The sequence below is a fragment of the Pyrgilauda ruficollis genome, unplaced genomic scaffold, assembly GCF_017590135.1.
Source record: "Pyrgilauda ruficollis isolate IOZ18807 unplaced genomic scaffold, ASM1759013v1 scaffold52, whole genome shotgun sequence".
In the NCBI taxonomy this organism is placed as follows: domain Eukaryota; kingdom Metazoa; phylum Chordata; class Aves; order Passeriformes; family Passeridae; genus Pyrgilauda; species Pyrgilauda ruficollis.
This window is the reverse complement of record NW_024526822.1, coordinates 592874-618399: the sequence shown is the minus strand read 5'-3', so window position 1 is coordinate 618399 and position 25526 is coordinate 592874. Positions and strand designations below refer to the sequence as shown.

The window sequence follows — 25526 nt, the reverse complement described above, 5'->3', positions numbered from 1 at the left end:
CTGCTCCCGGTGCTGCAGGAACACCCCGAGCCCTCTCCTGGTGTGTGGAACGCCCAGCCCGCAGATCTTGGCTCACTGGATCTCGGTGGCATTGAAGAAAATGCCCGTGGTGCTGCTTTTGGAGAACTTCAGGCCAAGCCAAGCTGGGCAGGTGGGATGCCACTTCTGGGGCTGCTCCCTGAGGAAACACCCCTGGGGTTGGTTCATCCTCCTGCTGCTCCCTTTCCCACCCAGCCCGAGTGTCCTGCCGTATTTACACACCCTTGCCAGGGTGCTGTGCCGAAAACGGACTGACCAGCTACCAACACTTCAGTTAAGATGGGAATTTGTCTACTGAACTTAAAAGTTAAGATTTTTATTTGCCAAGTCAGCCTGGTCATGTCCTGCCCTGCAAGGGCAGCTCTGGTGTTCTCCCATGAGGAGGGTCCCTGTGGCACTGCCTCTGCTCCTGGCTCTGGAAGAGCAGGAATTCCTGGCTCAGGCAGGAGGGGTGGGTTGCTGGAGGGACCTTGCAAGGACAGCAGCACCGAGTTTGGATGTGCAATAAGCAGATCTGGACTGGAGTGAGGATTTGGGAGCAGATGAGGCAAAGGTTTCCAAAGGCCTGATGCAGCCCCTCTGCAGTCACACAAAGCCTCTGGGCAGAGCTGGGCTGCACAGCAGGAGCCAACCCACAGGTCCATGAGCAGTGGGGTCACCTGTCCTCCATGCAGAGAAGGATCAGGCTGCTTTTATTCCTGGCAGCAGGAATAAACTCCATATTATTTACTGGATGAAAAGACTATGAGAGATCCTTAGGGTTAAAAATGTTTGAAATTCACTTCCTTTAATAATCTTTTTGCTATTAATTAACTATGAGCAGTATTACTGTGGTGCCCAGAATCCCTCCCAGCCAACTCAGAGGTGGCCTGTGCCATCTGTTTGTCCTGACTTCATCTGCCCTGTGCCTTCAGTGCCAGGGCCAGGCTGTTTCTGCTTGTGCTGTCGTGCTGGGTGAGAGGAAAGGGACACTCAAACAGCCCAGGCAGGTTTATTTATTGTTAGGAAGCAGCAATGGGCACAGGTGGAACGGCACAGATAAGGCCAAGCCTTGGCATGGGAATTCAAAGTCACCTCCTTCATCCTTAGCTGCCTGCCAGCATCCCTCCCTGCAAGGCATGGCCCCAAGCTGGCTCTTCCTGTTTTGTTTTTTAAATATGCTGTTCATTAACGAGGCAGAGGAAAAAATACACACAGGCACACCTGAGTAGTTTTTAACCTGGCTTGATTAATGCTGTCAAGTTGCACATCTGAGTGTGAGCTCAGTGGGACTGTTGCTTTTGTTTAATACCACAAGACATCTCAGTCTGGATTGTTGCATTACAGTACAAATAAAAAACAGAAACAAAACCACATCTGCATCATACAAGGTGAGAAGAATATGAGAATTCTAAATATTTACAGAGAAGGGCAAGTAGGGAAACCACAAAAAATATTTACATAAAAATACATGAGCTTGTCGGCATATACATTTTACACCAGTTCACAAAAAAAGACACTCTATAAATTAAAGTGAAGGGAACTCCAAAGGTAACCCAAGACTTTCTGGGATGTTTCTCTCATGCGGCTCAGGGAAAGAAAAAAATCAAGTCTTCTACAGCAGGAAAATGAACGGCAAAACAACCCTTGTGTCCCCCCTCCCTCCCCCCGCTGGACGAGGCAGGGCTCTGCGCGCAGGAGGAACCGCGGCGTTTGCTCACACCGCACCGTGCCCTTCACAGCGCTCCGGGAAACAGCAACATGCCTAAGCCGCCACAACCAAAGGAGGGAAAACAACTTCTCACCCGATTTCCCACCCAATTTCCTGACATTTAACACACCACTTGAGTCAATGCCCTGCCACCAGCCCGGGGGATGGCAGAGCACACTTGAGGTTCTGTCCCTTCTGGGCTCAAAGAGGAACAGAACGTTTTCAAGTCGGTTTTGGTTTTGTGTAGCAACTTACTACCACTGTGCAATCCTCACTGATCCCCCAGCGGTGAGCAGGGGCGGGGGATCACTGCAAAGACATAGGCACAAAGTTGTGGGGGTGTTCTCAGAGATGCATATAGATATCACCTGATAAAACTCTGCAAAAATCAGAAATTAATGCTTTCCTTAAGACTTCATAGGGGCCAAGTCCTCATTACTCACCTACGACTGCACTCCCCTTCCCAAGGAAGGTCTCCCGTGGGTCACGTCCTGCTCCAAAGCACAGGTGAAAATCCAGAGCTGGAGCACACTCCTGGAGCCTCCTGCATGCACTGGGAGCCCCTCTTCTGGAAACAGAGGGAGTGGCAGCTCAAGATGCAGACAGTGTCCGTGTGAGGGAACTGCTGAGGAACAGAGCTGCTGTCACCTCGTGGGGATGTGGGCAGGCAAGGAATTACTGAGCCTGAGCACAACTGCACTTGGATCAGAGGATTATCTGCGTTGCTGTCCCCCTGCTCTCTCCACTCTGGGTCACACGACTGGGCTGTCACTGTCCTCCAGCTCACCCACCTGAGACTCCTGGTGTCACCTGCCTGCCTCACTCCGATGCATGACATGCTTTCCAACCTCACCTATGAATTTTGGGGTTAATGAGCATGTAAAACTCTCTGTAGGACGAGCAGACTGAGCCCAGAGCAGGAGCAGGACTGCATAGTTCACTGTATGGCTTGGCAGGGAAGGATCATGCAGGATGCTGCTGAAGCCGTGGGCAGGAGCAATGCTAAAAGAAAGGTGTTGGTCTGTTACCTGGGAAAAGCTGGTGCCTTCACTTTTTAAAATCCTGTACTGTGGCTCAGCAGTGCTGGACATGAGCTTGGGTTCTTGGAGAGCTTCCACCCTTGGAGCACACCTGGCTGTGACTGTGTGCCAAGGGGGAGATGGCTGGGAGTCACTGCTCTGCTGTCTTCTTCCTCTCATTCCCAAAGGCTGTTTGCAGCAGCCCTCGGGGGTAGGAGTACAGGTATGCACTTCCAGAAGCCCTTTGGGAAAGGTGCTGAAGGGTTTGTTTCCAATGGGATGAGCGGGTGCTTCGCACCTGGCACTTGACACAATGCGGGGAGAGCAGCACAGCACTGAGGAGCAGAGGCTGTCAGGGATGGCACTTGGGCTCTACAGGGAGACAGTGGCTTCGAGCAGGAAAATCCAGAGGCGTTTACAATTAACAGGAGCTGGGAGCAGCCCCTCGTAGTGGCAGGATAGTCCTGGCTAATGTAAGGCCCAGGCAGAGGGAGGGGGAGGCTGCGGGGCAGGGGGAGAGTTAAGGCTTTCATGGAGAGAGAGGTTGGACCTGCAGCTCTCTTTACCTGAATCCCAAATAGCCTGAACCAAACACTTATCCCTGCTTCAACTGGAGACCTGGCAGGGAGCCAGGGGCTGAGGCTGGTCCTGGCCCTGGCACAACACAGCTCTGCTGGGGAGCACAGATAATCCAGCCTGGCTCCTGAGGAACCAGGGCAGCTCAGCCTTGCCTCGGAGTTACTGCCAGTGGAGACAGGGTGGCTCACCCAGTGGTCCCTTTCTGTGCAGTTCTGTCAGTTTTCCCTAAAAGAAAACACTACAAAAAGCATTCCCTCACCAAAAACCCCAACCCCTCTACCTGGGAATTCCTTGTGAGGAGATTGTGGTAACCTGGATCACAGTGCTGCTTTTTTTATTTTTTTTTCTTTCTTCGTTTTTTTCTTACTGCCAGATTTCGTTCCATAACATGTGAGAACTCTTCTAAACAAAATGCTTAAAACACCAGCATTGCACAATAAAATAGAACCAGAAGGTAGTTACTGAAACAGCCCCAGACAAGGCTCCAAGGTTAAAAGAAGCAAAAAGCTACAGAGTAGTCAGCAACTAGAAGCAGGCTTTCCTTAGGATTTGAAAGTCCCAAAATAGCCATGAAACTTTTTGTTCAAACAGCCCCACCTAAGCAGCTGTGTGCTAACTGCAGGACTTCCAGGTTTTTCATAAAACATTAGAGATTCGAAACAGGTAGAGAAGTTCTTCAACCACACGGAACAGGAATGGCCTTGGAATTTATCAGTGAACATTTAAAATCTGCTAAATCTCAAGTATTGCTTGCAAGCCCTACCTAATGGAATGGATGTGCTTTATTTGTACAGGGGGTGTGAGTCCTAGGGAGTCTGAGAGGCAGCATGAGGGGCTGCCAGGCTGTTTTCACAATACCAAAGCTTTTCAATAGCTTGGACACCATTTTTGGTGTATGTTAGAGTGCACTGGCCTTCTGTCCCTACTCACTGAGTCCTGGGGGAACTGCACCTGGGCACATCACTGCTCCCTGTGTGCCACAACTCCACAGGGATCTCTGCCCAGCATGGAACTCAGAGGCTGCAGAGAGTCTGGAGACCTCCAGCCTAAGCTCAGCAGGAGCATTCCCTGATGGAATTGCTGCAGGACCTGGTCCAGGGCAGCTGATTATGCAGACCACTTGTCACAAACAGCTGGCAAGGTGGGCTCTGATTTACATAATGCTACAGACGTTTTCTAAAATCTATTTTTCTAGTATTTTTTGCAGTGAGATGACAGAGTCTTGCCAGCCACAGGATGGAGTGAGCTCATCTGGGCCACAGATAACCAAGAGGAAGGACTGGCATGGAATGGGTGTGCTGTTCCCAGCTCTGGGGGTTTGGTTTGGTGTAGTTTAGTGGTTTATTTCTTTTGGTGTGAGAAATGCAAACCTGCCCTACATGGCTCCTGCAGCTTACACAGAGAAATGTAAAGGAAATGGACTTCTTGTAGGCAGAAGCAGCTTGTTAATAAGCAAGAAACATAACGAGTGTGTTGTGTTCTGAGCTGGCTTCAGAGCCTATTCCTCGGGCTTGAAGTCAAAACAGGCCCCCAGCTAGCTCAGAGCAGCTGCAGTGGGTGCAGCCACGGGAGAGGCAGGGCCTCAGCAAGGAGAGGATCCCTGGGGAGCCCTGCCCAGCCCCACTCTCTCTGTGTAACTCCAAGGCTCCTCCACGGCCCTTTCCTGGGAGCCAGCCTGGGATGGGCAGTTTGCAGCAGGATGGAGCTGCAGGCACAGTCCATTGTGCATAGCCCATCATACCTGGGACCCTGGGCATGGGGAGGAGCAGCCAGTGTCACATCTGGGAATGGAAAATTCCTTCCCTCCCTGCCCCAACAGCATCTGTGTCAGCCCTGCCCGGCCTCTGGCAACAACTGTGTGCCAACAGCCTGCCCTGTCCTCCCAGGTGGCTCAAAACTACATGAAAATCTATAGCTCTACTACATAAAAACAGTGAGTGGGGGCCAAGGGAGGGCTGAGGGGGGTTTGCTTTGCTCACTGGGGCAAGGTCAGGGAGTTTTTTACTGTCACTGAAAAAATAAAACAGTCCACTGTCCAGCAGAGGCTGCTTAGACTCTATCCCTCGTCCCCCCCCCAGCTCACTCGACGTGCACCTCTGTCTCGGGCCTCTGCAGACACAGCTCTGTGGGGAGGAAGGCTCCCTGCCCCAGCGCCGTGGCGTAAGTTCTGCTGTGCACATGGGGGAAGCCGGGGGGCACGAAGCCCCCCGCTCCAGCATAGGCCCCTCTTTGGTGCTGAGGCAGGGTATGGTAATCCTCCAGATTATCGTACTGGGACACCACAGTCATCGTGCTTTGGCGCTTGCCCAGGGTTTGGTAGGGGTACAGCAGGGCAGAGTCCCTCTCCATGGGCTCAGGGTGCTCCCGCATTCGGAGGCTCTGGCTCCGCTCGGGCTTGGGTGGCGGCGCCACGGGAGGGGCGGCGTGTTCCTCCTCCTTGTAGCAGTCTCTGGAGTGCTTCTCCATGGATGCCCTGCCTCGGGGCCTCTCCAGGTCTGGCCTGTCGTCTGCCAGCCTCCCCTCCTTGTGGTTCAGCCTCAGGGTCTCCTGGCTGGCCGGGATGTACTTGCTGCCCGAGTGCTGGTAGCCCATGGGCTCGGAGGGCTCCGGGCCACCCTTGGGCCTGTACTCGGGGTAGGGGGGCCCATTTTTGGGTTCAGAAGGCTGCCTATGGTTGGCTTCCTGCTGCAAATACGTCCTGTGCTCGCTGCTGCTGCTGCCTGGTTCGTGCATCTTCCTGTTCCGGATGCTGCTCTGCTTCTGGGGCAAGGATGGCTTTTCAGGCTGCCCATTCCCATAGCCCCCGCCATGATAGAGGGCTCGGTCCAGCTCAGGCTCCATGTGCTGCCCATAGTAACGCTCGTCCCCTTCGGGCGTGGCCGCCTTGGCTGGGTACCTGCCCTCCTTCCCTTCTGCCACCGTCAGCAGGCCGCTCTTGCCAGGATCCGATTTGCTGCGCAGGTGGACGGCGTCCAGACCCCCCAGCTCGTCCTGCAGCAGTGGGGCCACGTTGTCGTACTGGGACATGAGGGGCCCTTTGACCTTCTGGCGCGTGCGGCTCTCCCGGCGGATGGACTGCATGCGGTACTTCTCCATGTCCTCCAGGTCCCAGGACATGTACATGTGCTTGATGTCCGGGGCGGGGGGCACGTCCCTGCTCACGAAGCTGTGCTCTTTGCCCAGGTGGTTGATGAGCCCTGCCCGGGGGTAGGCGGCCAGGCTGGGGTAGCGGTACAGCCCCTTGCCCTGCAGCCGGGACACGTAGGGGCCGAACTCGCGGCCGGGCAGGCCGTGGAAGGGCCGGACCCGCACGGTGCTGTAGGGATCCAGGTCGTAGAAACTCCCGTCGGCTGCAGTGTAGTACGGAGAGCTGGAGGAGCTGGAGTAGGGACTGTAGCGATAATGGACCCGCCCGTTCTCAAAGTAAGGCTGGAGCTGCGTGACGTGGTAGTCGGAGTGGGGCTGATACGGCTTGTACTGGTAGAGGGGCCGCGGGCAGTACACGGGCTCGTCGTCCGGGGGCACCTCCGTGCGGGAGATGGGCACGGAGCGGATGGCGGCGGCGGCGGCCGGGCCGGGCACGTGCAGCGACTGCACCCTGCGGATGGTGGGGTACGGGGGGGCCTCCTCGGCATAGCCGGTGCCCCGCAGCCCCGTGGGGCTCACGGAGGACATGAAGTCGGTGCGGCTGCGGGGCTTGGGGTGCAGGCCCGTGGCAGAGCCCTTGCCCTGCGTGCCGTAGGAGCCGTAGCGCGTGCCTGCGGTGACAGGCGGCTCCGGGCGGGGTGGGTAGGGCTGGTGCTGCTCGGCCTTGCCGTGGTAGCCGTGGGCAGGGATGCTCTCGGGCCGGTACTGGTGCTTGGCATGCAGGTAGCTGTCAGGCCCCACGGGCTCGGGGAGGCTCTCTGTCTTGGGGTGCGGTACATACACCGGCTGCAGGGACGAGTGCTTGGGAGGTGGTGGCGGTGGTGGTGGCAGCAGCGCCTCCTCCACGGAGGACGCCAGCATGGAGGAGGCCAGGAAGGAGTGGTAGTTGGAGTTGTTGATGGCGTCCGTGTTGTTGGAGTGCATGGCTGCCGCGATCTTGCTCTCCAGTGTCCTCACGGGCGGCACGGGCGGGGTGAAGCTGTAGGAGGAGGGGGCAGGGACTGACTCGGAGCGCAGGTGCAGCGGGGGAGCCCTTGTGCTCTCCCGAGGTTTTTCCAAGTGGCTCTGGTGGCCCGCGGGCACAGAAGAGGAGGCACGGGCACTGGAACTGCTCTCGGAGACAAAGCCAGGCGTGGGCTCTGGAGGCTTTTCAGGTGCAGCTGTGCTCCACATCTGCAGGGAAGAAAGCAGACAAAGTTAGGGACAAGCAGCTTTTTCCCTGCTGTTCTGTAGTTGGAACATCCCAGACAACTGTATGGATCAGCTACATTCCAGCATGTCTGTGCCTCGGTTCTGTTTGCTGGGGACTGACAGATGTGTAGGTTCCCTCTCTCAGCATGGGAAAGCAGGATGCCACTGGGCAGTTTTTTGGGACCCAGCACACCCAGGTGTGTTCTGCGAATGCCAAACCAGAGGAAGGGGAGGAGGTGGCTGTGTCCTCACACAGTACCCTCAGTGTTTTGGTAGGTGGTCTGCTTTTAAATGTCTCATATTAATGAAAATGCTTCTGGATTTAACCTCCTCAGGCCCTGGTGAGCAGATCAAGAAGCGCAGTAAAGTAGAAATTCCTGCCTTAACTGTGGCTGCAGGGCTTAGGATGGGCTGCAGCCAGGCGTGTTTCATGGGCTGGGGGCTTTGGATTTCTGATGGAAATGTTTCAATCCTGCACAAGCAATGTGACCTGCTTAACAGAATCACTGAGTTTGGAAAAGACCTCAGAGACCACTGAGTCCTACCTGAGACCAATCCCCCCCTTGTCAATCAGCCCAGTGCACTAAGTGCCATGTCCAGTTGCTCCTTGCACACCTCCAGCGATGGGGACTCCACCAGTTCCCTAGGCAGCCCCTTCCAGCACCAAATCACCCTTTTGTGACGAAATTCTTCCTGTTGCCCAACTTAAACCTCTCCTGGTGCAGTTTAAGACTGTCTTCTCATCCTGTCTCTGACTGGACAAGAGCCTAACCAGGATGCTGGAAGAGGACCTTGTCAGAGGATGCAAAAATTCTTTCTGAGCATTCTGAACTGTCAATCCCTCTGTCAGCTGCCCCTGCAGATACTTTTTTCCTTAAAACCAAGGAGAGTGGGTATTCTGGGATGCTCCCTTAGGAAAGCAGCACAGGATTTTCTGCAAGGCTGTGTCTGTGTTACACCCACATCACTCCCGGTTTCCTGCAAATCCCCTTCCATGCCATTTGGATTTGGACTGACATTCCCAGTGCTCAGCATTTCAGAGGAGCTGTGCAGGGAGCAGCACGTACCTGCCCGGAGCCGCTGGGTGCTTTGGCCGCTGGCACCTGTCCCACGGCTGCCTGGTGCTCCTGTCTCTGTGCCGGGGCCGTGGCCGTGCGCGGTGCGGGCGGGACGGTGGCATCTGCCTGGGGGGCGGCCCCGGGCGGGGCACGGGGCTCAGCCACCGTGCCCGGCAGGGTGCTCAGGTACGGCACCGCGGCTGGGGCGCCCTTGTCCCCAGCGGGACCCACGGAGGGAGACTGCAGCTTGTCCTCGGCCGTGCAGGGAGCGTGCAGCTTGTCCCCAGCCAGGCCCGTGCGCAGGTGGGGCTGTTCCACAGCCAGCTCCGTGCCGGGCAGCTCCCGCTCTGGCAGTGTCCCTGGGCCGTGGAGGGCCGCGTGCTCCCAGTCCCCCACGTGGGCCGGGAAGGCCTCCTTGTCCCCCGCTCTGCTGAGGTGGAAGCTGGACTGCTCCTGCTCCGCGTCCCTGCTGCCAGGCGTGTCCCCGGGAATGCCCGTGTTGAGAGGCGGGGGCTCTTGGCCTCCAGGTGCGCCGGGCGGGTGGTTCTGCTCCCCGGCCGTGCCTTGGCAGTCCTGCTCTAAAGGTGCCCCAGGCTGGAAGTGCAGGCGGTTCTCGGGCAGAGCAGTGAACAGGTGGAGCTTGTCGGGAGCGCCCGCAGAGAGATGGAGCTTTTCTAGAGCTGTGCCAGCTTCAGCCTCTCCATAATTTGTGCTTTCAGCATGAGCATCTCCTGGCCTTTTGTGGGACTGGGCGGATGCTTGCTGTGCGGACTCGGCTAACGCTAGGGCCAGCATGCGCGCTGCGTTTTTCGGAGGAGGAGGAGGGATAAGAGACACAGAACTGACGGGAACAGGATCCTGGGGGGAGTCGAGGGCAACTGCTCCTAATGGGGGGAAAATTGAGAGAGAGAGTGATTTTATGTTACCCAATAAGGAGAGTGACCTTAACGACTATTATAAAAAAATAGATGCTCTCCACACTTTCACAGTGGCAGTTCCTTCTGAAGTGAAACACTTGTGTCTCACAGGCAAACGCTGCTCGACAGCACAGCAGTTCATCACAAAGAGGAAAAAACCCAAGAGATTGTCTAAAGGCTCCTCTTGCATTTCTAGAGGTAGGAAGGAGGTAGCAGAGAATGAGATACCCTTACACAATTTTGATCATAAGATTTAGGCGGAAAGGTCCCTTCTTCGAGTGTTGGCAGATTTTTAATTTAAAAAAGGAAAAGTCTTAGATGGTCTATTGGCTGAAATGATTGAGAAGGACATGCTAGAGATTTTCACGTATGAGAGGATGGGGAAAAAAAAAGCGGAATATAAAGCATTATGGAAATTATCCGAGATTTGTGTGATGTAGGGAGAAGGCAGAGGTTAAGACTTTACTGATCTGCACAGCCCTGCAAGACACTCGTGACCAGAACTGACGGGCAATCCCCTCTCCTAAAGGCACGCAGAGGAGGATGGTTCTGAGAGCAGCTCCCCTTTGGAACTTAAAGAAAGAATGGAGGAAAATGCACTGTACCTGGCTGGGTGTGTCCACTGGGTACAGTCTTATTCTGACTGCTTGGCATGGCTCTCTCCCCTTCTTCTGGCAATTCTGCTTTGCAAGCAGCCACTAGCTGGGGATGCTGCAGCTCTTGGTGGCCTCCTTCCCCTGTTCCTGTTTCACTGTTTTTCAGGGGCAAGGACATCTGGGTTGGGGACCTGTTTGTGATCTCAGTGATGCCAATCTCTTTGCTCCAGCTGGAAGCAGAGGAGTTCCTGGATGTGGTGGGCACTCCTCCCATGGCCTCTGGGACACGGCTGGGTAGCACAAAGGAGGTGGGTTCTGTGCTCAGTGGTGGAGATTTGATGGGCTTTCGGGCTGTCTTGGGTGAGAAGCTGAGTGGTTTGCAGGCCTGCTCTTCCGTGGGGCTCAGGTCCAGCGTAAAGAAGGGACTCATCTTCTCCTGGAAAGGGGACACTGGCTCAGAGCTTGTGGCACTGCCTGGGGTCTGGGACTGGCTGCCTGATTCTAAATCCTTCTTGAGCAGGCTTGGCTTCTCCTTATTGATATCGACGGACTCCAGCAGGGAGGTGCTGCTGTCCAGGCACTCGGACTCTGCCTGGGGGGGGCTGCACTGGAAGGACATGGGGTCGAAGTCCAGGCTGGCGACGCCGATGTCCGGCGGGCTGAGGTCCACGTCCTCGGAGGAGCGGGGAGAGATGAGGGCAGGGACGTGGATGAGCCCCTCGTCCCCGTCGCTGTCGTCATGGGGGAGGTTGTCATAGGAGTTGCAGCGGTTCATGTTCCCCAGCAGCTCCCCATTGAAGGAGGCAGACAGGGCATCGCTGCTGGACCTGGGCCTTCTGGGCCGGAACAGTTTGGATTCACCTGGAAGTGAGCAGACATCATGGGTCAGTGACAGGACCTCCTGCCCAGGCAGCCAGGCCCAGTCAGGGGATGGGGGCAGTCAGAGCAGTCCTAAGGCAGTGAGAGGCTCCCCTGGCTATCTCTGCACACAAAGTAACATCGTTGGCAGTGACCGCTTAATCCATTTGCTTAAACTCTGTTACAGCACTTGCCAGGTGTGATTTAGTGTGAAACTAAGCTGTGTGCACAAGCAAAGACACTTTAAATGTGCTGAAGGCCTTTCTCAGAGAGCACTTTCCTCCACAGTGCTGTCCTGTCAACCTTGAAATAGCAAGGGGAGGAGCCAAGGAATGAATATAAGCAGTGTCAGCTACACCAGAGCAAGAGGTTTCCTTTTTTTAACCTTAAAAGCAGGAAAAGCCATGAAGAGCATTTCTGTAAGACCCATCTGTGCTGGGAGCAGAAAGCTGCTTCATCAGTTAGCAAGTTCAGCTTCCCCTGGAGGGGTGGAAAACCTGCTCTGCTGAATATCCTCAGCCAGAGATGTCAAATGTCCCTTAATGTCCCTTTCTTGGAAGTGCAGGTAGGATTTTGCCTTACCATCCACAGCATGCAGGGAGGTGAGGGACTCCTCGCTCTTGGCCGAGCGGAGCGTCCCGCTGTCTCCTCGTCCTCCTGAGGGAAGGAACCACACAGGGAAAGGATTGGTTAGAAAGGGGTTTACACTTAGCTGGATAATGGTGGCAGGAAAAACACAAATGCATTTCTAGCACCAACATCACTGTCCCGAGAGTAATCTTATTTTGAAGGTGGGTTTCTGATTCTCATTTTACCTGGAAACAGGAACCAACCCAAGTGATGACTGCTGCAGGTGACAGGCTGGGCAACATCCCACAAGCAAAACCCCTCAAAAAGGGGGAAGGAAGCAACATTTACAGACCCTGTTTCATGGGCACTAAACAAGTATAATTTCAGTTTATGAGGAGACAGCCCTGAAGGGCATCATAGAGAGTGTGAAGACTGTGAGGGTAAGAATTTAAAGACCGACCTTGGGAGATGAGGGGATAAAAGTTCTCCCAGGCCCATATTTTGGGATTTGTGATGTGTTTTACTGCAAAAACACGTGGTTGCTATTTTTAAGTTTGGAAAGAGACAGAAAATTATATATGGAAAAGGCTGAGAATTCCACCTACATATCCAGGCTGTGGCTACAAAGGGTTGTTGGCTGCCTTCTCTGGGTACTCTGGTACAGCTTTTGGAGGGAATGTGTTTGTGGGAAGGTGCCTTTCCCTCATTTCATCTTCTGAGAGCAGCAAGGGGAACCAGAACTGTAGTCCCATTTCATAATGAGAGTGTCAGAAGGAATTATCCTGTGACTTATGACAGCAGCAGCCACATCTTATCTTTCCAAAGCTGTTCCAAAAAGCACAGAGTGTGAGCCCCGGCAGGCTCCAGAGCTGCCTGAGATCCATAGGGAAAGAAGAGCTACTGGAGGTGTCATGCACAGCTTGGACGCTAGAAGGAGATAAACGCCCACTGGAAACATCACTCTGCACTGCTGACAACCCCGGGATTTGGAAGGGGACCTCACCTGCCAGGGCTATGGCTTTCATTTCTGAGGGCTCGCTGGGGTTGCGCTGCAGTTTGCGCTTGGACACGGAGGAGGATTTTCCCAGGTTGAAGAAGGAACGCCAGCTCCCCACTGGAGACTTCTTCATCTTGCTGGGAGGCCTTTTCCTGGGGAGAGAAAATGGAACACATGGATGGAGGGTGGGCTGCAGCTCAATCCTGGCTGCTTGTTATCAGCACTCTGCTTTCTGCTCAGAAACTCCTGGTTTCTGCTTGGAACCTCCCTCTTTTCCACAGCTGAGGATGTTTTCTTTTTTCCAGCTCAGCCCTAAAGTCTTGTTGTGTCAATTCCCCCAAACTCCACAAAGCAGCTGCAGTGCATGTGAGGAAAGGCTCTTCCTTGTCCAGTGCAGCAGCCAAGGAATGGATTTTCTGGAAGAAGCCCCAGCTCTCTGGGAAGCTGGGCAGCCATAAAGGTGCTCAAAAGCATCTCTCACTCCTGCTATAAAACCACCTTAGTCTCCTCCACTGCCATATTTAACTTCCAGTGTCCTCGAGCCTGTCCAACTGCTCCATTTCAAGGGAACCTGGATTTGTAACAAGAACTTATTCCTGGAAAACCCCAACATTTGCAGGTGTTCACCCTGTTTACATTTCTGTGTGTGACTGGTCCAGGCATCTCTGCATTACAAAAAACATGGATTTATGTATTAAATGATATCCCTGATGAAACAAGAGGGAGTGGAACACAAATTATTTGGCTAATCCAAGACCACTGATATGAGCTGAATCCTCCCAGAGTCAAAAGCAGGTGGAAAACTGGCCACAATATTTACATATATAACAAGTCTCAAGTCAATATAAGCAAATTCCTGCTGTATTCAAAATAACACAGTTATGACACATGCTGGAAAGGAAACCTGTCTCTACCTTTCAGATGGGAAGTCAATGACTGTGTGGAATTTCCCCTGCAAAGCTGCTGGGCCTTCTCCCACTTCAATGTACTTGCTGTCTGCCACGATGGGAGAGTTGATCTGGGCCTGTGTCCGTGCCTGAGCCTCCTCCAGCGTGAGCAGCTTCGTGGAGGGGGAGGACACCAGCAGAGACTTGGGCCGGGATAAAGAGCTGTGCCCTGCAAGGGAAAACCACAGGCAACAGGGAGAGTCAGCAAACGGCAGTGCAGAGATCAAAGCTCAGCTCTGTGTGTCTAGGGAGGTGCTGTGTTTTTCTGAATCTTTGTTATCCCAGACACTGAAAGATGTGGACAAAACGTGGTCACAACGTCACAAATATGGTGATGACTAAAAGAATAATGGCTCAGTGTATTAAACAAAAAAGCAGAGGCAAGCAGGTAGGATGGAAACCTTTGTGACATACTTTCCTTCATCTGTATGCAAGAGCCTGTGAAGAAAATGATGTTTTTCCTTTGTATAAAGCCTGTCTGGGTCATTCCCAGACTTCACCTCTCTGTGTAGCAGGAAATGCCACGTGTGACTGAAGCTGCTACAAACCAAAGTGCACCTGGACACAGCAAACAGAATCTGCTGTGTGGCCTGCCCGTGGCCTTTAGAGCTTGTGCCTGGTTTTGGTGATGAATGTGCAAAATCTGAAAGTAGCTGCTGCTTCCTCCTGCTGCTGACAGCTTCAGTGGAGAGATTATGGGGAGTCTGCTGTAGAAGCAGCTCTCCTGTGTCTGCCATTGCCTCCTGTACAGGTGTTTCTAGGTTATTCCCAGGTGAGTTCAGGGCTTTGGGGCAGATGTGCCAGCGCAGAACATCCTGCTTGGTCCAGTTCCATGGCTATCCCTGTAGCAGCACAGCTCTGTGCGAAGGATGCAGAGTCTGTGGGGTGGTGTGGGAGCTGTAAATGCTGTCCTGGGTGAAGTTTGGGTTAAAAACAGGTTTGGCAGCACCATCTCCCCCTCTCACAGGTGGGTGCAGGAGCTGTGCTCACACCCAGAGGCTCCCAGGAAGCCGTTCTGGAATGCAGAATTCCTGCACTTAGCCAACCCAACAGCCTGACCCTCCTCCCTGCCAGGTCTGTGTCACAGCCACTGAATGCAAATGACCAAGTCATTAAACAATTAGCCGAATTTACATGGGCCATTCTAAGCCTGGATAATCATCTGGCTGGGATTCTGAGCATGCTTATCTCCCTTCCCCTGGCAGAGTCAGCCTGCTGGGGCTGGCACTGCTCAGCCAAGCTAACCTCTGGCTTCCATGGACTTAGAACTGCCCTACAGCAGGAGAAAAAGCTGGACTTGGATCAACTCTGCCAACCTAAGCAGAGGTAAGGTTTGTTTAAAAGAAGGGAGCAGCAAATACAGTGGAAAGCCAGCTCTCTGCAGTCCCCAGGTGGTGCTAACTGCAGTAGCTGTGCATGTTCCAGGCACAGGCAGGTTATCAAGGCAGATGGTGCAGCCCTAATGCTGCTTAGGAGCAGGAACAGCTTGTGGCAGCCCCACTAACACAGAGAGTAAACTTTCCTCCTGGTACAACTCTGCTCCTTCTTGATAGAGAAGATACATGGTCTCAGTTACTCAAGGGAATTTGTAGGCTCCAAGGCTGGATGACATATCAGGTGCTCCAAGTTCACTCCTCATCCTAAAGCAACACCAGCCTGAGCAAGTGGAAGATTTCAGTTTTTTAGCCTCAACATGACTGAATGCAGAAACTGCTTTACACCAGCTCATTCTATTTGTGTTCTAAGGTATGGATGAGGGCAGACAGACTTAGTTCCAATGTGTAAGTATGCAGGAGCACCAGTAAAGATGGTTTTAAAACAGAGAGGGAGCAGGGGAGACAAAGATTGAAGTGATTCCTTGCAATTTCTCAGTGGTAGGACATAAAAGTAGAAGCCAAACATTCATCTCTGCATTCCTGTGGGGCATCCTTGGCTTTTAAGAAAGGTACTGACAGCAGTTTCTAAAAGCAGGCCATCTCTGTCTGGGTTCTGACACCCCAACCCAGAAATGTGCCCTCCAGGTTAAAATAAAACCCATTTCCATGTCCCGGAGGAGGCTCAGCCAGCCATGGAGTGCTGCTGCTCCTACCCGAGTGCAGAAAGCCACGAGACACACCTGCCCCATCGCGGATGACGGAGCTGAGCTTGGAGCTGAAGAGCACATCCACGTGGTTCAGGATGAACTCCACCACCACCGACTGGATCCGCACCTCCATGAAGGCGGCCGTGCCGCTGAAGCAGGCGGACTCGATCTGCTTGGACCTGCAAAGGGACACGGAGAGGGAAGAGGCTCCTGCTGGGCGAGGAGGCTCCTGTGGGGCTGCAGGGCCTGGGGCTGAAAGGGCTTCAGGGCAGTTCTGGGGTTAAATTTCAGCAACGCTCACTGACTCTGGGGATTTATGGCCAAACTTCAGATCCAGGTTCAAGCCTTACTGATGGAGCAAGAGGAACGCTGGGTTGGGAGGAACGGGGAGTGTGGGACACGTCTGAATTGAGGTTAATACATTGAACACCCAAAATCAAGAGCTTTTTGTTAACTCATTTCCATGACTGGCACAATTTAAGGCAGTGATGTTGTACAAATCCACTGTGGCCTCTAAGAGTTAGATTTTCCCTCAAGCAGGGAGTGTCTCCACCTGATCCTACTGAGCGAATGCCCCAGGACACATCAAAGCCAACTCAAACATGAGGTCACTCCCCTGCTTGTGGGAGAACTGCCAGAAAGAGGAGCCCACCTGCATGAACTGCAAGTGTCCAAGGGCAGATTGGACAGAGCTTGGACAACCTGGGGAAGGTGTCCCTGCCCATGGCAGGGGGTGGCACTGCATGAGCTTTAATATCCCTCCCAACCCAAACCCTTCTGGGATTCCACGATGAACTGCACACTCAGTTCTCAGCTTGGTAACAATAGCAGGTCAGAAAGCAGTACAATAAGGGCAGGAGGATATTTTTTTCTTTTAAAGCAAAATTTTTAAGTTACACCATTAATTTTCAAGTGCCCTATTCATGCAGATTCAAAACAGATTTATCCAAGTTAATTTCTGAAAGTTTGAATTCTTGCAGCCAAAAGCTATCAAATTAGACTCTAGAGACTTATGCAGTGGGAAATCAGTGATGCCACTGCAGAAATTTTCTTGGATGATCAAGGACACATCAGTCTCATCTAACCAGGAGAGGAGAAACTATCCTCTAAAAGAGGGTTCAGGGAATTCTTCCTTGTCACTACTGACAGAGCTGCAGCCAGTGGAACTGTGTTGTGTGAGACAGGCTAGTACAGGGGCTGTTTTACATCACTAGGTCAGGAACTCGCCAGCTGATCTTAAATCCTGCTTAGAATAATTTCCCATATTTTAGAGGAGGAGAAGACCACACTGGGTGAAGAGAGGAAGAGCTCTTTCCAGCTGCTGAAAGCTGGGATTTTTTTGGAGTATCTGTTGTTTATGAATGTAAACATTTCTTTTGTATTGAAATGGGAAAATCCCAGAGTACCTGAGGAGGTTTGGAGCCCAGACGATTGCCAAGTTCTTGGTGTGCATATTTGTGATGGAGCAGTAATCAGCCAGACGAGCCAAGTGTCTCATTAGGAACTCCAGTGTCCTGGAAAACAGGAGAGAAGCAAATGTTCAGCACCACTGAGCAAAGCCAGGCCGTGATCCACAGCACAAACCCAGCTCATTATTTCCTTCTGGTTTGACAGCTCCCAGAAGGGAATGCTGAACTCCTTCCCCTCAGCCCCACGGTGGGCCTGGCTTTGGCAATACTGACACAGGCTGGGCTGAGGGGAGTCTCTGACTGGTCCAGGCTCAAGAAAAGGACAGTTCCAGGAAAAACCCTTTGCAGGTGTGTGACAGCCATGAGGGGCTGCTCAGGGATGTGTGGGGAAGGATGTGGAATGCTAATCCACAGGGACTGGGGGGAGTATTGCTTCAGACACCCCAGAACACTGAAAATACTGGCTGCAAGTTTCTCACAGGTGGGTAAGGCAGACAGAAGGTTAAACTTCAGAGGGTTCTGTTCACATTAAAAAATGGTGGGATTTGTATATTAAGCACTCTTGTGTTTAATATATGCTAGGGAGCAGGGAGCAGGCGGTGGCAGTGAAAATGCTGCTGTACCCTCCTGGTGCCCCTGGCTTGTGTCTGTCTCACAGCCTATCCTTTTTTGGGGGAAGGGAGATGGAACAGAGAGGGTGTTTTGGGGCTCAAAATTCCACAAATAGACAAGATTGGAAGTGATGCAAATGGCTCCGTCTGGAAACCAAAGAGACATCTCCTGCCTGCAACTTCTCATCACTGAGTAGCAGAAAAATAAAGTGTTTTTTCCTTTCTCCAAGCAAACCCCAGGAAAGGAGAGCAGCACCCTGTGACCTACAGCATTCCACATCCTGCTGTTGGCTGTGCCCCCTCTCTGAGACTCATGTGCTGCTGGTACCAGAACTCAGTTTAACCAGCCCCATAAAGTAAAAACAATTTCAGGGTAAAGGTGAATGGAAAAGAAAGAGATCAGTCTGTTTTTGAAAGGGCCACACCCCCTCAGTTAACATCAATATTGCAATTAGTTACTACAAGCAGCAGCTGTTGCACCAACCAGCCAACCTTATTTGAAGAGCAAGTAACACAGTTGTAGTTTATAACACATCAGTTAAATCCCAGTTAACTTTTATAATTAGTGATTTATACCACTCATTGCAGCATTGCAATAGTCCAGCTAATCACCACACATCACAGTAAGTGAAATTTAAACATTTATTGGCAGAAATTACTATAAATAGTTATCAATAGCTGTCCTCATGTGTTACACCTGACCCCTTAGACCAGAATTCTGACTTCACCTGCAGATTGACATACATTACAATAATCAATTGATGATTATAATGAAATATTCTAATTAGGCATCAATAGCCAAACACTGCCTGCATTCACCCCAAATGGTCACCTAAACCACTGGGACACATCAGGGGAGCTGACCCAGCCAATTAAAATATGCACCTATCTGTAAATAACTTCCACTATATGTTGTCATTAGCTATTCCTACCAATTACAATTCACAATTAGTGAATGCTACTTACCATAAATCATACATCAATAGTTATTACTATTTAAGTCTCATTAACATACAGTACTCTATACAGTTATTAAAGCTAATCACCAATACCAATCTGTCTGATACCTTTTCACCATACCCTGCCGTAATTTTTAGTACCGAAGACTGTTAAAATGTTGTTGTTCTTAGTCAAGACCCATTACCATACAGCATGAGTTCTTGTTACTACTAATTAGCTGGAATATGGTATTTTAATTGGTGATTTTTAAACACCATATTATGCTACTCTAATACATTACACTAATATAGTTAATTACATCAGTTGTCTCAGAGTATTTTTGTTATTTCTAGTTACTATTATTGCAGGGAGGGACAAACTGGAGACAAAATACAGTTGACCAAGTTTGGCTGAAGGCCTGAGCAATTTTTTGGCTACATTTCACTTTTTTTAAAAGTGCTCTTAGCACTGGTATTGTGCCCCCCCACAATAAAACTGTTTCCTTACTCTGACATAACAAGCTCCTATTTCCCTCCTAGATGGAGTTTCCAAGGACCTGAATTAAGACCATGTTTAGTGCACAGTGTTTGGTAAGGAGCTAATTAAAACAGAAACCAACTTTCTACAGCCATAACCATTTCAATATGCAGAGGCACAGTGTGGCTGTCTTGAGAAGGAAACTGAAATTACAGAATTCCTCTCACAAAATGCCAGGACCCCAAAGGCTGCACTCACCTGTAGTGGGGAGGGGGCAGCTGCTGGATCACATCGTGGATTTTAACCAGCCTTTCCTCATCTGTAGCAGCAGAAACAGCATCCTGGAATGAGGCAGGAAAGGATTTAGCTGCAAAGAAATCCGCAATGTGCCAGCCTTGGCAGTGAGATGGGTTTTGTTGCTCTTCTCCCCCTTGGGTAAGGGGGTCTGTCTTGGGGACAGAGCAGCACGTGGATCATGTAAGGAAGGGCAAGTAAGTCATGACCTGGGGCATGTTAATGGCACAGAGAATTCCTGCGGAAGACATTCAGCTCAGAGCAGCATTTGCTTCCAATCCCATTCCTGGGAAATGGCAAACAAGAGGGGAATTCCTGCAAAGCATGGGAATTGTGCCAGGGACCATCTGCTGTGGCCCCACAAGTGGAACCCACATAGCGTGGCACAGGGGACAAAGGCACCTCTGAGTGACCTAAAGGGGACACAGAAGAGGCCCCTCAGACCCTGGGCACTGCCAGCCCCTTCTGGAATGGCAGGGTGGAATCGGGAGTGTGGGCAGCACAGCGTCAGGCTAGCAATTTTGGTGACACACCCTTCTGATGGCTCTAAAAACCCCAACTGAGGCAGAGCAGCCAGAGAGGGAAGTGTGTGAAAGACAGGTCCAGCTTCCAAGGATTTCTCTGCTCTACCAGCTGAAGGCCCACTGAAGGGGGAGTTGCCCCACATTTGCCTGGCACTCACTGAGAACTTCTCGTAGAGCTGGTAGGTGAGCAGGGGGTTGGGGAGCTCTCGGAAGTACAGCTTGCACAGGGAGCCCACACAGTGGATGTCCTGGATGTAAATGTCCTTGGTCAGGTCGGGAATCTGCTCAGAGTCAAACTCGTGGCTGGCAATGAGAACAGAGAAATGGGTAAAGGGTTTTGAGAAGGAGGAGAGAAATCAAACCCAGCACAAATTACAGCAAGGCTTTCCTGATTTACAGGAAAAAATAAACACTTAGTCACCAAAACCACATGACCCATGGCTGTGGGGCAGCCAGTGGGGATATTTTTCAAAAAGAGACTTTTCATTTTTCTAATGAAGCATTTTCAGTAATTTTACAACCAACTGGCTGCAATCCCTTTTGCTGCATCAGGGCTTTTCGCAAAGTCTCCAGAGAACATCTTCCAAGACCACAAGTTTAACTCCCAAGGGCTGTGACTGGGATTGCCCATAGGAACGATGAAAGCTGCTGTCCCTCTGCATTTCAAAGGCCTGGAAATGGCAATGATAAAGTCCTGCCAGCAGCACTTCCATCAGCAGCACATGGAAACCAGTGAGTGCAGGAATTCCTGAGGGATGAGCTGGTGAGCTGAGCCTGCCTCTGCTACAGGGAGAAGACAGCCAGGAACCACATGAAGAAAACCCCATAGCACTCCCTTGATTTTCAGAGAGAGAAAAAAACCCCAATCACCAATGTTTATGAAATAAAAGCTGAGCTCAGAAGGCCGAGGGCTGGCTTGCTGCTGGCATATATGCTGGGAAGTGCTGTTTCCAATTAGCAGGACACTCCAGGGGGATGAGAGCTGTGAGCCAGGCCCTGGGAGCTGGAGAACCTTGGGGTCCCTGCCAGAGTCTTCAGGCTGCTCACAGCCATGGGGACTCCTCCTGCCAGCACTGCAACCACAGTGAGTGGGCTGAGTGAGGTGGCCCATCCCTGTCCCTGTCCTGTCCCCCACCCAAAGCTGGCAGGTTGTGCCCAGAGGGTCACACAACCCCTGAGCTCACCCTGCCTGAGGAGGAGAACATGCCCAGGGCTCCAGCTGTGTTTGCAGCTGAGTCCTCCTGGAATCAGGATGAACTCCTTCCATCCCTGGACATGGACACTGCTCATGGGAAGCCTTTCACTCCCACCAGACAAGGAGCAGGAGAGGTCCCCACCTTCTCAGGGTGAACAGCCCATCCCTTCCTCATCCTGAAGACAGCAGAGGAGGAAAGGAAGAATTCAGTTTTCCACACCCCCAGTGTCCAGCACACACCACTTCCATAGGCAGCTTCTGACACATCCCTTGCTCACATGTGGGACAGAAACTCAGCTCCCGAACTTGGCTCCACAGAAAAGCCCAGGAAGGCACCAGCCCACCCCACACAAAGACACAGCCCTGGCTCAAACTCCCTGCCCATATCCTGTCCTACTCCAGTGGTTTTTCCTAGGAATAAAGCTCACACTCTGTCAAATGTTCCTTCTGAAGTGAATATGGAAGGAAGAGAGGGATGCTCCACCACATTTAACCCTCCTCCTCTCTGCACTGGCTGTTTCCAGAGCTACAGGTTAATCCTTCTGACCCAAAGAAAGATTTTGTTAGGTGAAGAACAACTCCGCAGCTTCTCAAAAAGAGCCAGGATACCAGGATACAGGGATCAACACCCCAAATCAACAGTGGCTGTTTGTCAATCTGCCAAATAAAGGCAGCTACTGCCCTACTGAAGAGCCAACATCTGTGCCATGGAAATCTCCCATGTGGAATAAATTCTCTAACCTTCTCTCCAACCAAAAAGCCCTTTAAATCCAGGAGATCCAGTTCTTCTATGGGAAACCTAAGCACAGTGATTCATTTGTAAGGATACTGCAGCCCCAGCTTTGGAATGAGCGTAATGCCCTGTTTATACAGCTGGGAACTGCAGCAAGATGTGTCTTATACTCATCAAACACTCAAAATCTGTAGGGATTTACATGAACAGGACACTGTCAATAAGTTATGCCATGTACTCCCTTCCTTTTGTCTTTGGAACATCTCAGAAACCTGGAAAACAGGGTGTCACTTCATTCTCTGCACTACAACAGGAAATTATGCCATTAGAATTTTAGAAAATCATTTTTAAAGCACCTTTGATACACAATGAAGGAGAAAATGGTCTTGGCAACACAAAAGGAAAAAAATGGACTAGGGCAGAGATTATATGGATGGACCAGCACAAGTCGAAATGGGGAATAAAGGGATATAACTGAAACAATGGCAAATGCTTTATTCAGTCAGTTCCAGCCAGAGCCTTTAGATCCTGCATATCAAAACCTTGGGACCAGATTTTCAAAATGGGACTTGCTGGGATAAGAAACAGGATTAACAGCTCAAACCTGCCCACTGAACTGGGGGACAGCTGGTACAAAAAAGATACTCTGCCCATGGCAAATAGCCCTGTGCTGCCTCTGTCAGGCCGTGGGCCCAGGAGCAGTGCTGGTGAGTCACATCCACTCAGCACATCAATGCTCCACAGCAGAACATTCTACACCAAACCACAGGAGGACAACAGCCTCATAAAAGAAGAAAGGAAGTTTGCTGAGATGGGAACAGCTCCTAACCAGAACACACTCTTGGCCCTTCCCTGTGCAGAACAGCAATGCCACCCACCAGACTCAGGCATGCATCCTTTGCACATTCCCAATTAACTGCTGCTAAGCCAGGAGCCCAAGGCAGCAGAGAGAAACATCAGCTGCTCCAAAGGGCTCCCGGAGAGAAAAAGAACAGAAATGAAACATGCCAGCATAGTGACACCAGGATGCTGATACTTCATGCTGAAGGAAAGCTTCCTGCAGGACGAATGTGCCAGAGGCAGCCCAGGCTGTGCCCTGCCCGTGCCAAGGGCTCACAGCAGGCCCTTACCGGAGTTTCTGGATGTTGGAGGCGATCCCGGAGAGCCGGTATATCCCATCCACAATGCCGTGCTTCTCGATGAACTCCGTGCAGCTCTTGAGGACCTGGGGCACTGAACAACAGCAGCTACGGTTAGTACAGACCTCTTGGCAGGTGCCACAAACTGCTCCCACCCGGGCCATGGCTTCAGTTCCTCCTCAGGGGAGAAAGCCTGTAGGAAATTTAACTTCAGGAGTTGATGTGGCCAGAGGTGTTCCTGCTTTAACAAAGGAATGCCAGAATATGAATCGGGTCAAAAAAAGCTAGTTCTGGTCAGAGACAGTGCAGGTCCCATGGCAACTCTCACGGGAACTGTGGTGTGAAATCCCATTCCAGAAGAGCTGTAAAATAGAATAAATACTATCTTTCAAATCTATACATGATTAATCTGTCCTGCTTGGTTTAAGGAAATATAAACATCAGGGAGATGCTACTTTTGGTGGCACAGACAGGAGAGCTTTTACAACTGATAATTTCACCCCAAATGTCTGCCAGAGCATGGCTGGATACGGAGAGCTCCACAGCATCCCACATTCACAGAAAGTGCAGACAGAGCGGGGCATGACAGAATGGAAAAATCAGCCCAGGGGATATAATTAGGTGTCAAGTTAATATTGCAGCCGCTTCACCACCCCATTCCTTCCAGCTGGCTTCCCAGGCTCATGCACATCCAGTGCTGGAGCAGTGTATCCATCCATGTAAGCTTGAGGAGGAACAAATCACCGGATTTACAAAAGGCACTAAAACTGCCCCGAACACACAGAGAAAGCCACGATCAAGCTCCTGTGAGCAAACTTTCATGAACCAAGCTGGGATTCCTGTGGATCCTCCTGCCAGCCAGCATTTTGCAGCAGCTCCTCTGCTGATCTCAGTGTGTTCTTTAGACGCCAGGTCTGATCAGTGTGCCACGTGACACCGATGCCAAGGAGGTCATATGGCAAATCCCCTTACACCACAGCAAATGCCACCTGCCAGGCAGTGTGCTCCCGAGTGCTGCTGCACTTGGATGCTCCATGCTCCCCCCAGCCTCCACAAGGCTGCTACCCCAGCCTGCAGCAAACCCTCACAGCTGGAGGAAAGGCTCATTTCAGATGGCTCCCTGGAAATCAGCAGATGTATCCAGGATAAGGCACGTCTGCTGCACGCTGGAGCACAGGACACGGTGAAAGCTGTAAATCCTGCAGCACGTCACCCACAGGCTCAGCAGGAGCAGATTAGACCCTGCACCTGGAATGCTCCAAGGTACCCAGAGACACCCAGAACTGAGCCAGCCAAGCTCCAGTGTTACGTTCCCTGGGATGTACAGCAGCTCTCACCATTTTCCAGTTGGGGCAGACTTTGAGGCAAGCAGAGTCCTTGAACATTAAGCCAAGAGCCTTGGGAACCAAGTGCTGCTTTTTGAGGAACAAAAACCAGTGGAGGTGAAGCCTTGTGCTGCCTCAGCATCCAGGAGCTCCGAGGAGGACCACAGCTGATGGCTTCAGGAACCAACAGACACACCCTGAACTTGGGAAAGCTGGGAAAGGCAACAGGTTCTCACTGAACACACACCCAGGGCACGCTGGGAACATGTCCATCAGTCACCCACAAGGACAGATCTGAGCAGAGCAGGTGGAACACGAGGCCTGAAATTCTCATACTGTCTCAAAAACACTTCTGGAGGACAATACTTAAGCCTTTATTCAAACAGGTTCAACACCTCTTAAAGGAGAAATTTTTTAAGGCTGGAAGTGGACAGGGAAGGAATTCTATCCTGCTCAAGCAGTGGCCAGAAAGGGCTGAAGTGTGCATTGTAGCAGAGGTGGAACAGCTCCATCCCGTGCGGCAAAGGACATGGACAAGGCTCTGTGTGCTGACACAGCCAGTGGTGTTTGTCCTCTGTGGGAGAAGAACACCCCAGACTGCCAGACACACCTGAAGCAAGACCCCGTCAGACATCCCTGCATGTCTGTCCCACAACCACCCCTTACAATGGGCCAGAGATCTCAGATCCCACCAGTGACCTGCACAGGGCTGAACCCCCATCAGCAGTATTTCCTGCATCCAGGAGTCCCAGAGGATTGGGCAAAGGAGTCTGCCCAAGCTTGGAAGTGCTGTGGCAAGATCTGCTAAAGCTGCAAATCCCAAAGACCTTAATAATCCCTACTGCAATAACAGGAGAGGTCCCCTGGAATCAGTAGAGCCTGCTAAATAAGTAAATCAAAATGTAAATAATAAACAAGCAAATAATAAAGAAGGAAACACACCAAGAGGCAGATAAATAAACAGCACTCGCCCTGCCTGCCCCATTCCCAGCAGGAAACCTGGAGTGACAGTGGAGCAGGGCAGGGGAGCCAAAGGGAATGCAAGGGCTGCAGCACCAATGCTCTGCCTAAAGTTCTCTTCTGTCATGCCTGGGCACAGTGAGAGTAATTAACATACCCTGGAAAGATCCCTGCAGGCTTGTTCCAAGCATTTCCTCATCTGGTTACCAGGACGATCTGTTCTTTAAGC

General features: G+C 51.6%; 1 protein-coding gene across 2 annotated transcripts in view; it reads right to left on the bottom strand.

Annotated features, from left to right (window-relative positions):
- Positions 1-4771: 4771 nt before the first annotated feature.
- ARHGAP32 (Rho GTPase activating protein 32) overlaps positions 4772-25526 on the bottom strand; it is a 141894-nt gene continuing 121139 nt past the window's right edge. For both annotated transcript variants that reach the window (XM_041480636.1, XM_041480637.1), the window contains 11 exons: positions 23004-23106; positions 20104-20248; positions 19386-19468; positions 17098-17205; positions 15725-15870; positions 13576-13777; positions 12668-12813; positions 11677-11751; positions 10246-11097; positions 8733-9607; positions 4772-7647 (listed from right to left, as the gene is read on the bottom strand). In XM_041480636.1, the coding sequence (XP_041336570.1) occupies positions 5407-7647; positions 8733-9607; positions 10246-11097; positions 11677-11751; positions 12668-12813; positions 13576-13777; positions 15725-15870; positions 17098-17205; positions 19386-19468; positions 20104-20248; positions 23004-23106 (4976 nt within the window). In that variant the 3' untranslated portion in view covers positions 4772-5406. The remainder of the gene's footprint in view (positions 7648-8732; positions 9608-10245; positions 11098-11676; positions 11752-12667; positions 12814-13575; positions 13778-15724; positions 15871-17097; positions 17206-19385; positions 19469-20103; positions 20249-23003; positions 23107-25526) is intronic.